At 44.9% G+C, this 15,722-nt stretch overlaps 1 protein-coding gene across 4 annotated transcripts in view; it reads right to left on the reverse strand.

Annotated features, from left to right (window-relative positions):
* The window catches only part of ASXL1 (ASXL transcriptional regulator 1), a 63,900-nt gene extending 63,229 nt beyond the window's left edge, over positions 1 to 671 (reverse strand). For 2 of the 4 annotated variants that reach the window (XM_036418764.2, XM_045574709.1), the window contains exon 1: positions 168 to 671. In XM_036418764.2, coding sequence (XP_036274657.1) covers positions 168 to 224 — 57 coding nt within the window. In that variant the 5' untranslated portion in view covers positions 225 to 671. The remainder of the gene's footprint in view (positions 1 to 167) is intronic. The other 2 variants (XM_036418763.2, XM_036418765.2) reach the window with 2 other exon arrangements.
* Between the last annotated feature and the right edge of the window lie 15,051 nt (positions 672 to 15,722).

Below are 15,722 nucleotides of genomic sequence, written 5' to 3' on the forward strand. Positions count from 1 at the left end.
AAGGCGCCATATCCAGCCCGGTGGGGGACCTTTCCCCACCCAACGCCCGGGAGGGGAGTCGGTTTCCTACGGGGAGAGGGACCCCCGCCCCTCCCCCTCCCGGTGGGGACTGCGCGGCGAGCCCACCCCCACGCCCCCCACGGAGCCCCCTCGGCGGCCCGCCTCACCAGGCGCGCGGCCTCGGCCCACGTGCGCTCCTTCTTCCTCTTCTGTTTGTCCTTCATCCTCCTCCTCCCCGGCGGCGGCGGCGGCGGCGGCTCCACGCGGGACCTCCGAGCGGGGCGAGCTGGGGCGGCGACGGTGCGGGGCTGTGGAGGCGGCGGCGGCGCGAGAGAACTCGGGTGCGGCCGGGGGTGGGGGGGCGGGCGTGTGGGGACCGGCTGGCGCGAGGGCGGCGGTGGGGGAGGGGCGGCGGCGGCGGCGGCTCCACGCGCCCGCGCTGCGTCAGGCGCCCACGGCGGCGGCGGCGGCCCCACGATCGCTAAGGAATGCGGCGGCTCTGCATAACCACGGGGTCAGAGGTCACGGCTCCGGCCCCTGCTTTCCCGCTCTGCTGAGGTACCGAGATCGGACTGGAGGTGGGGCAGGAAGGCGAGACGCGGCTTTTCTCTCGGCGCCCGGTTGTGTGAGTGCGTGCCGTGGGTGTGTGTGAGTGTGTATGCAGAGTGAGGAGGGGGAGTGTGGGTTTTTTTTTTTTTTTTGAACAAAAACAAACCGAAAGGGCTGCTGGGAATCGTAGTCCCAACTGCCTTTTTGGCCTCCCCCACTCCGGAAGAATATGGCTGCATGAAACGCTTGGACCACACTTCCCGGCGTGCCCCGCGGCTCGCCTTTCGGCCCTCCTCTCCCTTCCTCTGCCGCTCTCAGACCTCCGTAGGCTGGAGAGACTGCAGATGTTCGGGGAAGGGACAGGGCGGAGTCTCGCGAGGTGCTGGAACTGGCCTGGGGCCTGAGGCATTGTGGGAAGCGATGCTGGAAAGAGGCGGTGGCTGGGCTCCACCAGCCGCGTTTAACCCTTTCGATCCTCCTCGCCGCCGGGCGGGTTAGGGTGGGGATGGAAAATTGATAGCTCCACTCCCAGCACCCACTTTGTGTCTGTACCCGCCCAAGCAGTTCTCACTGACACTTCCCTTAGGTGACAAGAGGCAGGACTTTCCCTTTTGGTCCTCCCCTGAATGACTCATTGCTGCATAATAATGAGACAAAAACACTCATAGCAGTAAAACGGTTATTCCACAACTGATAGACCTAGACAGTTCCCCATTTCTTCCTGTGCCTTCATGTCGTGTTATGTTTGCAGAAATTGTATTTGCAGAGGTTGCATTTTGCAGCCTAGAGCGTTGGTGAATTCAGTAATATGGTGACAGGTAGGGGGCCTGTACTGCACAGAATGCACCCTAGGCCTTTTTCGAGGCGGTACTCTGGAAAGAACAGGGTCCTGGAGTTAAACCGTCCTAAACTGGGTCCTGGCTGAGCCACTCCCTGGTAATCAGCCTAAATGCAGGGGCCTCAACATGGGCCTCAATTTTCTAATCTACATTAGTCTGATAGCGTGATTGGGTTAATTAAAATTAACATAAAACAACTGGCAGATTGGGAGAGGGTGTAAAGAGGGGCCTTGATATTAGGTCTATATAATTTGGCTCCTGGCATAGAGCAAGTGTTTGATATTGAGACTGCCTGAGGGACAATGGGCAATGGTATTTCACCTCTTTGAGCCTTGGTTGCAGAGCATGAAATGAAATGAGGTAGCCAACACACAGGTCTTCTGTTCCCATTTGTTGAATCAATGTCCAGAAGCATGCCTAGATTAAGTCCTAAACTGGATTAATAGTCCGCTCTTAAGTAATAGGGAGGCAGGGTCAATGGCCACATTTAAAGGTTTCCCTGGATGAGGAAACACACCCTCCACTCCCTGGTGTTAGCACAGGAGAGAGCCAGCGCTGAAAGAAGACTGATAACTGTGCTGCCCACCACAGAATCCAGTGCTCCTGCTTTTTATGTTTGTCACACAGGCTTCCATGTCCAGTAAAATCCTGCAAAGTGAATAGACTGTAGGGAGGTGAAATGAGGCATATTTTTTAGTCTCTCCCCATCTACAATAAGTTTACCCCCATGATGGGGAAAAGAAAGAACAAGCCTATCCACCACAAAAAAAAAAAAAAAAAAAAAAAAAATTGTTGGCCTGATTTTTTACAAAGGGCTGTTTTGTTTTTGTTTTTAATTTAAAGCTGACACAGTAACCCAATTTGACAAGTCATTTGGCTTGTTCAAACATTTTCTTGAGTAGCTTCATTTCTCCCCTGCCCCTGACTTCCAAGTAGTAGCAAGAAGATTCATTCTAAAGTGTACATGTTTAGTGCAAGCACTGTGTGTGGTAGAATAATGTCCTCCCCCACTTAAAACTATACCTTAGTCTCTGGAACCTGTGAATATTAACATTCCATGGCAAAAGGGATTTGGCAGATGAGATTAAGGACCTTAAAAATAGGGTGATGACCCTGGGCTATCTGGGAGGGCCAACTATTATCATATGGATCTTAAAAGCAGAAAAGGCAGGCAGAGAACAATCAGATTCCAAGCTTAAGAGGAACTCAACTTTACCCCCAAGATACAGGGCCTTAAAACAAGCCACAGTTCCTTTGAAGGGAGCCTTGAGCCTGGGAATGTAGGCAGCCTCAGAAGTTGATAACCTCTGCCAACAAGTAATAGAACCTCAGTCCTACAACCCCTTGGAAGTGAATTTTGATAACCTGAATGAGCAGGAAGCAGGCTCTCCCCTACCCTAGAGTCTGCAGAAAGGAATACATCCTGTCAACACTTGATTTTAGCCTTTTTCAGGTTCAAAGCAGAGAGCAACCCTCTGGTCAACTTCTGGCCTACAGAAAGTGTGAGATATAAATGGTGTTTTGAGAGGGTTTGAGCATCGTCCAGATATGCTAAGGTTGTGGGTTCAATCTTCAGTTACGGCACATACAAGAAGCAACCAATGAATGCATAAATAAGAGGAACAACAAATAGATATTTCTCTATGTCCTTTCTCTCTCTAAAAATCAATAAAATTATTATTTTTAAATAAATTGATATTGTTTTAAGCCACTCTATCTGTGGTAACTTAAAGTAGCAAAAGAAAGGTAATACAGGCACAATGAAAAATACCTTTACTTAATTTTCAGCCAACACTATCTCATTCTCACCGTTGGGTCAAGCCATGGGAAAATCCAAATGTGAATATTTAAAGGTCTCTGCCCTTGCAAAATCATCCAGAAACTAATTACAACATCATAGTTAAGAGTAAAAAGAGCACATGAGATGGAAAATTGGCTTTAATCATTAAACCTTAAGTAGCTGTGATTTTTTTTTTTTTAAGCTAATAAGATTCATGAGTCTCTTGATAGAAGCACCAAAAAACAAACCTATACATTTTTTGGTGTCTATTTTTATCACGGTGCTTTTATTACAAAGTATTTTTTAAGTCAACAAAGGTGTCACAGGGCAGTGTAAGATAAACAGGACTGATAATCAACCCTGTCCTGTTTGAGATGAGTCACTTTTCAAACTGCACACCTCTGAGCAAAGCAGGCATTCAGAAATCTCAATAACAAGTACATCACCAGCAGTCACCAAAGAATTCCCCAGAAGACACACAGACATCCTGAGCCTCACTGTGAGATAATGTATTGTCATTGGCTTTGAACTAGAGCAGGTCTGGGTTTGCACCTTGCAGTCATTCTCCAGCTGTGTGGCCTTGGCCAAGTTATGAAACCTCTCAATGACTCAGTGCCATCATTTGGACAGCAGGATTCATATTAAACTCAAAGGATACAATTGGGATTAAGTGGAATCTTTGTAAAGCATTTTGTACACAGTAGGCACAGTAAATGCTTCAGTGAATCAAACCCTGGAACCATTTGCCACCCTAACAAATGTTCTCTTTCAATAACTGCATCTTCAAATGAAGTTGAGTTTCAGAGAAGTCAGCTTATCTCCCCTAGGTCCAAGATGATTAAATGAGATCACATTTACTAAATTTCCAGCATAGTAGATGATCAATAAATGTATGTCACTTCTGGCCCCTCATTTGATTTCTGTGTATGATCCTTAGTTTAGTGTCTGTCTCTTGCTAGCATTTTTTCTTTAAAAAAAAAAAATATATATATATATATATATTAATTGATTTTTCACAGAGAGGGAGAGGGACAGATAGTTAGAAACATCGATGAGAGAGAAACATCCATCAGCTGCCTCCTGCACACCCCCTACTGGGGACGTGCCTGCAACCCATGTATATGCCCTTGCCCGGAATCGAACCCGGGACCCCTCAGTCCACAAGCCGATGCTCTATCCACTGAGCCAAATCGGTTTCTGCTCTTGCTACCCTGTTTCCCCGAAAATAAGACAGTATCATATTAATTTTTCTCCCAAAGTTGAGTTAGGTCTTATTTTCAGGGGATGTCTTGTTTTTCCATGTGCTAGGTCTTATTTTCGGAGGATGTCTTATTTTTGGGGAAACACGGTAGCATTTTCATGCGTTCATTATTATACCCCCAACATCTGGCACAGTCTTGACACAAGGTGGGTACTCAGTTGTTGAATGAATGACCTTAGTCAATAATTACTTTATTGGACAAAAATCCCTGCGGACTAATTTCCCATTAAATTAGCCCTAAAACAGTATTTATAATAGAACCAGGCAGAACTGGAAAAGACTGAGATAGGACTTCAACCAAACATCCATGCAAGTTGCAAAGGTACTCAGGAATAGAGACTTCATGACCTCACTGTTGTCTTTAGGCACAGTATTGCTCATGATGGACACCCCTAACTCAGCTTACCTGCCATTCATCATTTAAGTCCACTCCTGTTTTTCATTCTCCTATGAGGCTGAAAAAGGTGTTTAAATTCCATTTTACTCCTCCAAAATATTAATAATGGTTATTTCTGGGCTGTAAGACTATGATTGATTTTTTTCTTTTTTTTCCTACAAAGTATTACATTTTTTAATTTAAAAAATTCTTTTTCCTTAACCCACAAAACGGCATTTAGATTAAGGTGGTAGATGTTTTTTGCTTCTTTACACTTGTCTTTATTTTCCAACTCACATAATGAAAAAAAATAAAAATTTTAATGCTCACAGGTGTGAGGACGTTTTGTTGTTGTTAATCCTCACTGGAGAATATTTTTCCATTGATTTCTAGAGAGAGTGGAGGGGAGATTTAGAGAAAAACATCAATGTGAGAGAGATCGATTGGTTGGCACCTACACTACGATTGATCCTGTAACCCAGGTACGTACCCTGGACAGAATCAAACCAAGACCCTGCCCTAGCTGCTTTGGCTCAGTGAATAGAGCAACAGCCTGCAGACTGAAGGGTCCCAGTTTGATTCCTGGTTCAGGCACATGTCCGGGTTGTGGGCTCCATCTCCAGTAGGGGGTGAGCAGCAGGCAGCTGATTAATGATTCTCATCATTGATGTTTCTCTCTCTCCCTTTCTCTTCCTCTCTGAAATCAATAAAAATATATTTTAAAAAACAACAACACAGGACCCTATCCACTGAGCCAAACTGGCTAGGGCAGAAAATTTTAAATAATAAATTATTTTCATTTTACTTTTAAAAATTTGTGGGAACCCCTCCCCCCCAAAGTGGCCTCAAAGGAGCTCATTTTTGCCAAAAATTGTGGGAAATTACAGCCCCCACATAATTCTTTCAAATGTTTTTGGGTGGCGATTTCAGGACTTTACTAAGGAGCTTATCCCACTTTTTAATCCCTTTTAATGCCAGAGACATACAGATGTACTCATATCTGCCATAAATCTTACTGCCTCAACTTAAGCCATTTTCTCTATTCTTTCTCTGTGAAGGAAAGAAATTTTATAGTGCATTTTAACAACAAAATTCTAAAAAGTGGTGGTGCTAAAAGTAATCAGATTATTAGGTGGGCTTTTTCTTCTTGTTTTATGAAGGTATTAACTTACAGCCTGCCCCAAATGGCTTTTCTTCCTTCTCTCCTCTAATTACTAATGTCTGAATTTGAAGTTAAGGGCTTTCACAGGCCCTAAACTTTGACTGTGGCAACCACCAAGTGAGATGAGTGAGAACACTTGGCAGGGCCAGTAAAGCAAAGGAACTTGCCCAAGATCACACAAATTGTTGCCAGAGTCAAGATTCAAACCCAAAACTCATTCCAGATTCCTTCTAAGGCACTGTGGAAGCCAGCCTCCAAAACAGGCCCTGGCATTCACATCCTTTCTAGCCCGCTCCCACTGTAAATAGGGCTAACCTGGAACTGATTGATATTGGCCATATGTGGCTTCTGGGGCTAAGTCAAAAACGGCATTGCAGCATCTGCCTTGTTCTATGGATTCCACTCTCTGGGGAAAGCCAGCCACCATGGCAGGAGGACTGTCAAGAAGTCCTATAGATAGGTCCACAGGGCACTGAATTTAATCACTCCACCTTACTGCTGAGCTAACTTTGAAGAAGAGCAATGAGTTGGGACTTGTTCTAGGTATTAAAATGCATTAGGTAGTGCAATTTTGACAAAGGAGCAACAGACATATTGAACCTAACAGAGTACAGAAATAGGGCCACGCATATAAGTAATTATAGTATATAAAGTTAACGTTTCAAACTGGTGGAGGAAAGATGAAAGTTAATAAACAGGACTACTGGGTAGCCATTTTGGAGGAGAATTAAGTTGGCACTTACCTCCCTCCTTAAATCTAAATTCCACCTAGATTAAAGATTTATATGTGACAAAAGAAACAAAAATATTGGAAGGGGAAAAAGTGAATATTTTTGTAATCTTGGAACTGAAAGTCTTTCTAAACATGTTATAACAGTTTTTAAAAATCTAAGAAGTTGACTAAGAGTTAAGATTCCTAATAAGCAAGAGTTCTTAAAAGTCATTAGGAAACACCTCCATAGGAAGATGGCCAAATAATAATGACCTAAACTGGCGATTAACAAAAGAAGAAACACAAATGGAAATACTTGAGAAGACTTTCAACTTCGTGAGTAATCCTGGAACTACAGATAAAAACGAAATTGAGAAGTCATTTTTCAATAGATCAGGCTGGCAGACGTTTAAAAGATCAGCAGAACCCAGTGTTAGCAAAGATGTAAGAAAACAGGCACAATTTATGCACTGTTGGTGGGAATGAAAACTCAGTCATTTTGAGAAGCAGTTTAGTAAAATGTAACAAAATTATGGGAAAACCCTCTAATAGTTCTTTAAATGTTTCTGTATTATTTCAGTGTTCTACCATCAGAATATTTATTCACTGTTTTCCGATTTAGAAATAGCACTTAACTGAACACCTGTAATACAGCCTAGAAACTTCATTATCACATTTATTCCCTTCCTCAACCCTACAAGGAAAGTATTTTCATCAATTCATTTTATAGGAAAGGAGATAATCCAAGGCTCAGAAAGGTTAAGCAACTTGCGCTGGGTGTATTTGTACACAGGTCTGGCTGACATAAACAGCTCTTTTCATACACTGCACTGTTACTAATAATATTGTAATTAATACTTAAATTAATACTCTTTTATTGAGTCCCTATTAAGTGCCAGATACTTGATGGATGTTTCTTTTAATCCTTTGAGCAACCCTGAAGGCAGCAGAGTCAGTATTAACCCTCCTACCAAGTTGCAATAGCTTGATGCGGATAAGAATGCCAGCCTAGGTTTGTCTCACTCAAAAACTCCCTCCTCCATTTTTGCCACATTTCCTACTAATCTAGTGGCATTTGCCCTGAGGTCTTTGCTTGTCAACATGTCTTCAGATCTCCTTGCAGCTCTCTAGGTTTCACTGTAGTGCTTAAATATAGATTATGCATTTGACCATAATGCAAATGTTTACTTTTACCATGTAGCATTTAAACAAGAATGTTGTGTAGTCTTCGTTTTTCTGCTAACTTGATCACCCAGCTCAGAATTCAGGGTCTCCTCAGGCAGAATAAAACCAGGCCCCTTCAGTCTGGCTCTCATCTGCCTGGGCTGGAAGTTTCCAGGGTGCCCTGGGACTCCCTTCATTCACGCTCCTGACCACACCCCTCCTGGGGTTTTCAGCTTAATAACCCCAGCACCCAAGTAGCCTTCAGTAAATACCAGCTGAAGGGAGGAAAACAGAATGTTCTACCCTCAAAGACACAGATTTCAACCAGGCAGTGTGAAAGAGGCTTTGGAGGCTGAGTGAAACTTAACTGAGCAGAAATGAGGTAAGACTTTAATGAAGGCCACACGCTTGCAGTCAGTCACCTAGAGACCTGCCTCTCTGCTATGCTGTCCAGCTTTAAGAAGTGCTTTCACATAATAATTATAACTGCTATCATTTATGGCATGCTCACCACATGCCAGGCACCAGATGCTTTACATATATTTTTTTCTATCTGTATTTATTTATTATGGTCCTTATTATTATTTACTTTCTGTCTCTCTCCATCAGCTCCACACAAGTTCTAGGGGAGCAAGCTTTTTTTTTTTCCCCTCTTATATTCAAAACAGTGCCTGGCAAACAGGTGCTCAATAGGTCATAGAATCTTCCAGAGCCCTATGAAGTAAGGTTGACTTTAGCCTCCCACTTTACAGATAAGTAACTTGAGGCTTAGAGGGAACAAGTGACTTTTGCAAAGGTACAGATCCAACAAGAGGATAACATTAAAAATAGATCTATGACCTCTCTCTCTCTCTCCCTCCCTCTCTCTCTCTCTCTCTCTCTCTCTCTCTCCCTCTCCCTCTCCCTCTCCCTCTCTCTCTCTCTCCCTCTCTCCCTCTCTCTCCCTCTCTCTCCCTCTCTCTCCCTCTCTCCCCCTCTCCCTCTCCCCATTACCCCTGCAACCACCTGGGCTCAGAGATGCCCATTCCCAGCCTTGAAGATGGGGGTCCCCACCTGCTTGCAGTCCTTAATCGACTAATAATGCAAACAGCACTGCAACGATGACCATTGACTGAGCACTTGCTACATACCGGGCACTGCTCTACACTCCGAGCAACTTAGGAAGTATTTGCTATAGGCCCCTTTTGACCGTTGAGGATTCTGAGACTCCAGGGAGGTTAAGAAACATTTCATCACCAAAAACTAGTAAATGATGAGTTTGGAATTCCACACTCTTCACCAGCACTCACACTGCCTCAGGAAGATGGCAAACAGAGTCCGCAGCACTTACTCAGGCCAAGGAACCTCTGGCCCGCTTGGCCCGTTAGACACACTCTCACGTTTTCATGTTCTCTCTTCAGCGTCACACTCACCCTGTGAAGTTATAGATGAGGAAAATGGATTCTAAGATCCTAAAAGAGGCAGATGTAGACCGAAGAGACAGAAAGTAGATGAGTGGTTATCTAGGGCTTTGTGGTTGGGAGGAAATGGGGAGTGGCTGCAAGTGGGTACTTTTTGGGGTGATGAAATGTTTTAAAATTGATGGTGGTGGCCCCAGCTGGGTGACTCGGTTGGTTGCAGCATCAGTCGTGCACCAAAAGGTCGCTGGTTGAGGCACATGCAGGAGTTTTGGGTTTGATCCCTAGTGAAGGGCGTGCAGGAGAAAGCCAATCGATGTTTCTCTCCCTCTCCTTTCTCTCTAAAAGATCAATAAAAACATATTAAAAATAAGAATAAATAAAAGAAACTAGATCATGAAAAGGGGGGAGGAGAGCATGGTACATGGAAGAAAGTGGCAGAGGTGACATTTCCACAGGCTTCAGATAAAAAACCTTGGGCTATGGTTGCCTCTTCTTGTCCTCTCACCATCGTCCAGTTATCAGCAATAAACATATCCTAAGGCATGTTACTTCTCTCTTCTCCCATAGCTTGGTCCCAACCACCACCTCTGGTCCAAACTACAGCCCCTCTTCTAAGCAGTCTCCTTGCCTGCCCCATCTGCTCTGTTCTCTACAAAGCAGTTAGAGGGATGGTGGGGGGAGGGGGTTGTTCGTTTGTTTTTTGTTAATCCTCACCAAAGATATTTTTTCCATTGATTTTTAGAGAGTGGGAGGAGGGAGGGGAAGGGAGAGTGAGAAACATCCATGTGGGAGAGACACGTCAATTGGTTGCCTCCTGCACATGCCCCAACCGAATCTGCATCCCATCTGGGAATCTAACCTGGAGCCCTTCCATGTGCAGGCAGACTCTCTAACCACTGGGCGACATGGGCCAGGGCCAGAGGGATCCTTTAAAAACATTCCTATTGGATTTCCCTCGTTTGCTTAAAATCCTTCAACGGTCTAAAAATAAAATTCACTTATAATTCAGAGTTGGCCCCTGGCCACCTTTCCAACCTCACTGCCCACGAGCCACACTTGCCTCCTTATCCCCAATACACTCCAACCTCCAGACCTCTGCACTGTGGCTCCTTTTCCCTGGAATACTTTTCATCCAAGTCCCAGATACCCACATACTTGCTCCCTAATTTCACTCAGGACTCACTCTGCTCAAATATAACATTACCATTGCAAAGAAGCCTTCCCTGACCTCCCAATCTCACCCAAGCCAGCTCCTCCCCCAGCTTGTCACTCTCTAACACGGGCCTGTTTGCCTTCAGCTACTACACAGCCTTCTGTTATCCATCTATCTCCACCACTAGAATGTGACATCCCTAGGGACAGGGGCTCAATCTAGCTCTCCAGGACTAGAACAATGCCCAGGACACTGTAGATACTCAAATGAATCAGCCTGATGCCGAAACCCTGGCTCCTCTTGCTGCTTCTGGGATAATCTAGCAAAGAGGCTGATCACTGCGTTTAACATGCTCCTTACTGAACTCTGTGATCCTCTCTGCACCCGTCAGTACCGGATCTGTGCTGATTACCTTTTGTACTTACTGTGAATGGGGTAATTCCCTGCCAGACTGGGAGCTCTGCAAGGGCAGGGTTCTGAGCTGTAGGCCACGACCCCTAGCACAGAGTCTGGAACGACAGCGTTAAGTCTTTTGTTGACTGGACAAGGAAGATAAGTTTCAAAACCAATTATAGAAGTTTAATTTCTCTGTTCTTAAACGCAGCAAAAGGATCTCCTTCCAGACCATTACCCTGAGAAATCCCTTGGCCCCCCTGTTAGGGAACTAGGATTCTGAACTCAAGTTCAAGTGCTTCTTGGAATTCCTTGGGTGGTGAGCTGTGCCAGGGAAAGCTCCTTGTAGAAAGGAATTTGCCAACTGAGCCCTGAAAACCTGTATGAACAGCAGGCAAAATTAAAGCTGTGTTTAGGGAAATTGCTTTCTCAAAGAGAATAATAGCATGGGAGGCTGGCATAAGAAGAAAATGCTAAATTGAGGCGTGCTTCACTCCCACAAGGGAAGAAAAAGGGCATCCAGGCTCTCCTATCTGCAGGATGTGCCATGGAGTCAAGACCTTTCCTAGCCCAGTTCTCCTTTCTCCATTCCCATCACCAGCAGGTCCTCATGTGTTCATTCACATTCCCTTTGTCCGGCATGCTCTTCCCTCCTTCCCAAGTGGGGGAAACCCTACCCCTTCTTACAGAGCACGACTCAAATGCTTTACGAAGCCTTTTCCCACCTCTCCTGGCACATCATTCCTTCCTCTGACAGGAAACACTGTGCTGAGCTGTAGGTTTCAGCACGGATCCAACCATCCAACTCAGGTGTCAGACTTGTAGAGGACAATAGGACAGGCTGGTGGGGGAGATCATAGCAAAGAAATACATAATTGCAAGCTAGGAAAAGGAATAAGAAGGAAATAAGGTAAGTCAAGGACACCATTCAGAGGTGGAGATGGAGAGAAACCAGAATGGATGGTTGGGGAAGGCTTTTTGAAAGAGGTGACATTTGACTGATACCTGATGGATGAGTCAGAGTTAGCCAAGCAAGGAGTGGGAGGAGCCTCCAGAAAAAGATTATAACAAATGTGAAGGTGTCAACGCATGAAAGCTGTTGGGTAACCCAAAGGAGGCGTGTGTGGCTCCAGCTTCCGAGGGCTGGAGAGTGGTGTGAGAAGAAGCAAGTCTCCTGATAGTTCCTAAGCACTCTGTCCTCAGAAGGGCGGGAGCATGGTACTCCTCTCCCTCCCCGGTGCAGAGCAAGACAGCTGGTGCACAACAGGCATTCCACAAGTATCCTGTGGCCTACACCGTCCCCAGAGATGCAGGTGATCTCTCGCTCCGCCCATTTCTCCCGCCCCAAAAGCAAGTCCCCAGTTGACTCACTTAACCGAAACACTCAGGGACGGTTAACCACAAGCCTGGTGACAGAAACAGAGGATGAAACAGGAGCAGCTGTGAGAGCTACAGTTATATCCGTGACGAATTCACTGGCAGGTGTGACCACAACATGGTCCTTGGAGACCATTCTGGGGGTAAATGTCAATTCGATGGCAACTCTAGTAATAAGAGGGCCATCAAAATCACATGTCCCAAAACAAAACCATCAGCACCGAGTTCAAAATATAGTTTCCGAGGCTAACTGTTTTTATTCACAACACTTCTGGCAACCAAATGCATGGGTTTTCCTCTCTGCTCAACCACCAATTCTCTGGCTCTCCAGACACCAACTGCATATCCCTCAGTTCTGGCTGAGTTAGCACAGGTTAAAGGCTCAGACCCACAAGACTGCCCCCACTTCAGATGCCAGTCGAAAGTCCCAGGTTGCCACTTTTACTTCTGATTATAAATTGGTTTGATAATTTAATATTAAACCTCTCCTCAGGTTTGATAATTGTCAGAAAAGGGCTTTAGTTACTATTACCCATTTATTATAAAGGACACAACTCCCAGGAAGAGCCAAATGGAAGAAATGCATAGAAGGTGGGAGTGGGGGTAGGGGGTAGTGCCCTGTTGGGACATGCCATCTGCCAATGTGGGGCCAACCTGGGAGCTCTCCAAACCCCCAAAGTTTCGGGGCTTTTTTTGGTGGTTCCATTACATAGCCAGGACAAAATCATTGCTATTGGTGATTAACTCAATCTGCAGTTCCTCTCCCGTCCCTGGAGGTCAGGGGGTGGGACTGAAAGTTGCAAAACTCTAATCACATGATCGGTTCCTCTGGCAATCAGCTCCCATCCTGAAGCTATATAGGGGCTCAACTACAGTCACTTTATTAGCATAAACCCTGATGCAGTTGAAAGGGGCTTGTTAGAAATACCAAAAGATACTCCTATAACTCAGGAAATTCCAAGGGTTGTAGAAGCTCTTCAGGGGCAAAGACAAATATTTTTCTTACAGAATCATACAAGATTTGAGTAGGTTTTTTGTTTGTTTGTTTGTTGTTGTTTTTTAACAATCCAGAAGATGGGAAGACAACTTGGTAAGTGGCAGGAATTTCCAAGTTGCTTAGCTTCCCTGCTTTGCACCACCAAATTAGCCCTTGGTCCAATGCTCACAATTCTTCAAATCATACTTTGAAACTCTTGCATTTTGGCTAATGAATTTTGAACTATTCTTCACTAATAATTATTTAGGCTAAGCCAAGCTATGCTTTTTTTTTTTTTTTTTTTTTTTTTGGTATTGATTTTATTTATTTATTTATTTTTAAATAAAATTTTATTGTTCATATTATTACAAATGTTCCTTTCCCCACCCCCCCCTACCATTGCTCTCCTCCACCAGGTTCCCACCCCACCCTCTGCCCTTTCCCCACTCCCCATTGTCCTCATCCATAGGTGCACAGTTTATGTTCAGTCTCTTCCCACATGCCCCTCTCCCCTTTTCCCCAAGAATCGTCAGTTCACTCCCCTTCCATACCTCTGATTCTATTATATTCAACAGTTAATATTGTTCATCAGATTTTTTTTAAATTTCCTTGGTTTTTAGATTCACTTGTTGATAGTTACATATTTGTTGTTCATAATTTTTTAAAATATATTTTTATTGATTTTGTACAGAGAGGAAGGGAGAGAGATAGAGAGCTAGAAACATCGATGAGAGAGAGTCATTGATCAGCTGCCTCTTGCACACCCCCTACCAGGGATATGCCCGCAACCAAGGTACATGCCCTTGACCGGAATCGAACCCGGGACCTCTCAGTCCCCAAGCCGACGCTCTATCCATTGAGCCAAACCGGTCTCGGCTGTTGTTCATAATTTTTATCTTTATTTACTTTCTCTTCTGAAAGAACCCCCTTCAGCAATTCATATAATTCTGGTTTGGTGGTGATGAACTCCTTTAGCTTTTTTTTATTAGTGAAGCTCTTTATCTGACCTTCGATTCTGAGTGATAGCTTTGCTGGATAGATTATCTTTGGCTGTAGGTTCTTACTATTCATCACCTTAAATATTTCTTGCCATTCCCATCTGGCCTGCATGGTTTCTGTTGAGAAATCAGCTGACAATCGTATAGGTGCTCCTTAATAGGTAACTACCTTCTTTGCGCTTGCTGCTTTTAATATTCTTTGTCTTTTGCTCTTGGAATTTTAATTATGATTTGTCTTGGTGTGGTCCTCTTTGGATTCCTTTTGTTTGGAGTTCTGTGCGCTTCCTGGATTTGTAAGTCTAATTCTTTCACCAGGTGGGGAAAGTTTTCTGTCACTATTTCTTTCATTATGTTTTCGATATCTTGCTCTCTCTCATCTTCTGGGACCCCCATAATTCTGATGTTGGTTCACTTGAAGTTGTCCCAGAGGTTTCTTACATTATCTTCAATTTTCTGGATTCTCTTGCCTTCTAGCTTCTGTGGAGGAGTGTCATCTGGCTCTTTATGTTCCAACTCTTTGACTTGATTCTTGCAATCTTCCATTCTGTTTTTAGGACTCTGTATAATATTTTTTATTTCAGACAATGTATTCTTTACTTCTTGTTGATCCCTTATCATTTCTTGTTGATCCCTTATCATTTCTTGTTGATTCCTTATTAATTCTAGTTGATCTCTTTTCATATCCTCATAGGTCTTATCCATCTTTTCTAGGAAATTCTTGAAAAACTTTATAAGCGTAGATTTGAACTCTATATCCAATCACTTTTTGTCCTCCATTTCTTTCGTTTGTGATCTATTTCGTTGTCGCATTTCGCAGCTACAGATGGGACGCGGTTTCAGGGTGGAGCCTGCAGCTTTGCCTTCCGTCAGCCCCGCCCTATGCGGGTCCTTCAGTGCTCGCTGCCGGCGCCTCTGAGAGAAAGGTGCCCTCGATTTTCGCCTGCTGCCAATCAGTCTAGTCTCTCCCCCAATGAGCCCAGTATTGGGGTTCAGTTCAGTTGGAAGTGGAGTTGGAGCTGGCGTTCAGAGCAGACTGGAGCCCCTGTCTCCTTCCCACCAGGGCAATCCCGCGGCACAGCCGACCGTCCCTTTTCTGCGCGCAGTGTGCGCCGCCGGGACCTCCTTTCGCCGCTCCCCGGGGTTCCGCCTTACAGCCCGGCTCCCTATGGATGAGCCTGGGTCCCCGGGGTCTGGCCTAGAACTGGGGTTCAGAGCAGTCGGGGGGGCCCAGCACAGTCGGATCTTTTATCTCCTTCCCACTAGGGAACGCCCGCCAGGCACTCGGCCTCCCCCTCCTCTCCGGCTCTGTCCTCTCCGCACACCGCGTCTCCATACCTTGGGCTTTTCCAGCTCCTCCGGACCTCCTTCTGGTTTTCTCCTTGCTTCTCGTTGTAGAATTTCCAGTCAGTCGACTTTCCTGTAGTTCTGGGTAATGTCCATTTTATATTTTAGTTGTACAATATTTTATTGAAATAGTTGTGTGCGGCTGCAGCTAGGTGCCTACCTGAGCAGCCATCTTGGATTCTCCCAAGCTATGCTTTTTAACTCTTTTCAGAAAAGGGGGGTATATGCCGAAACCGGT

The sequence above is a fragment of the Pipistrellus kuhlii genome, unplaced genomic scaffold (assembly GCF_014108245.1).
Source record: "Pipistrellus kuhlii isolate mPipKuh1 unplaced genomic scaffold, mPipKuh1.p scaffold_m20_p_6, whole genome shotgun sequence".
Lineage (NCBI taxonomy): Eukaryota > Metazoa > Chordata > Mammalia > Chiroptera > Vespertilionidae > Pipistrellus > Pipistrellus kuhlii.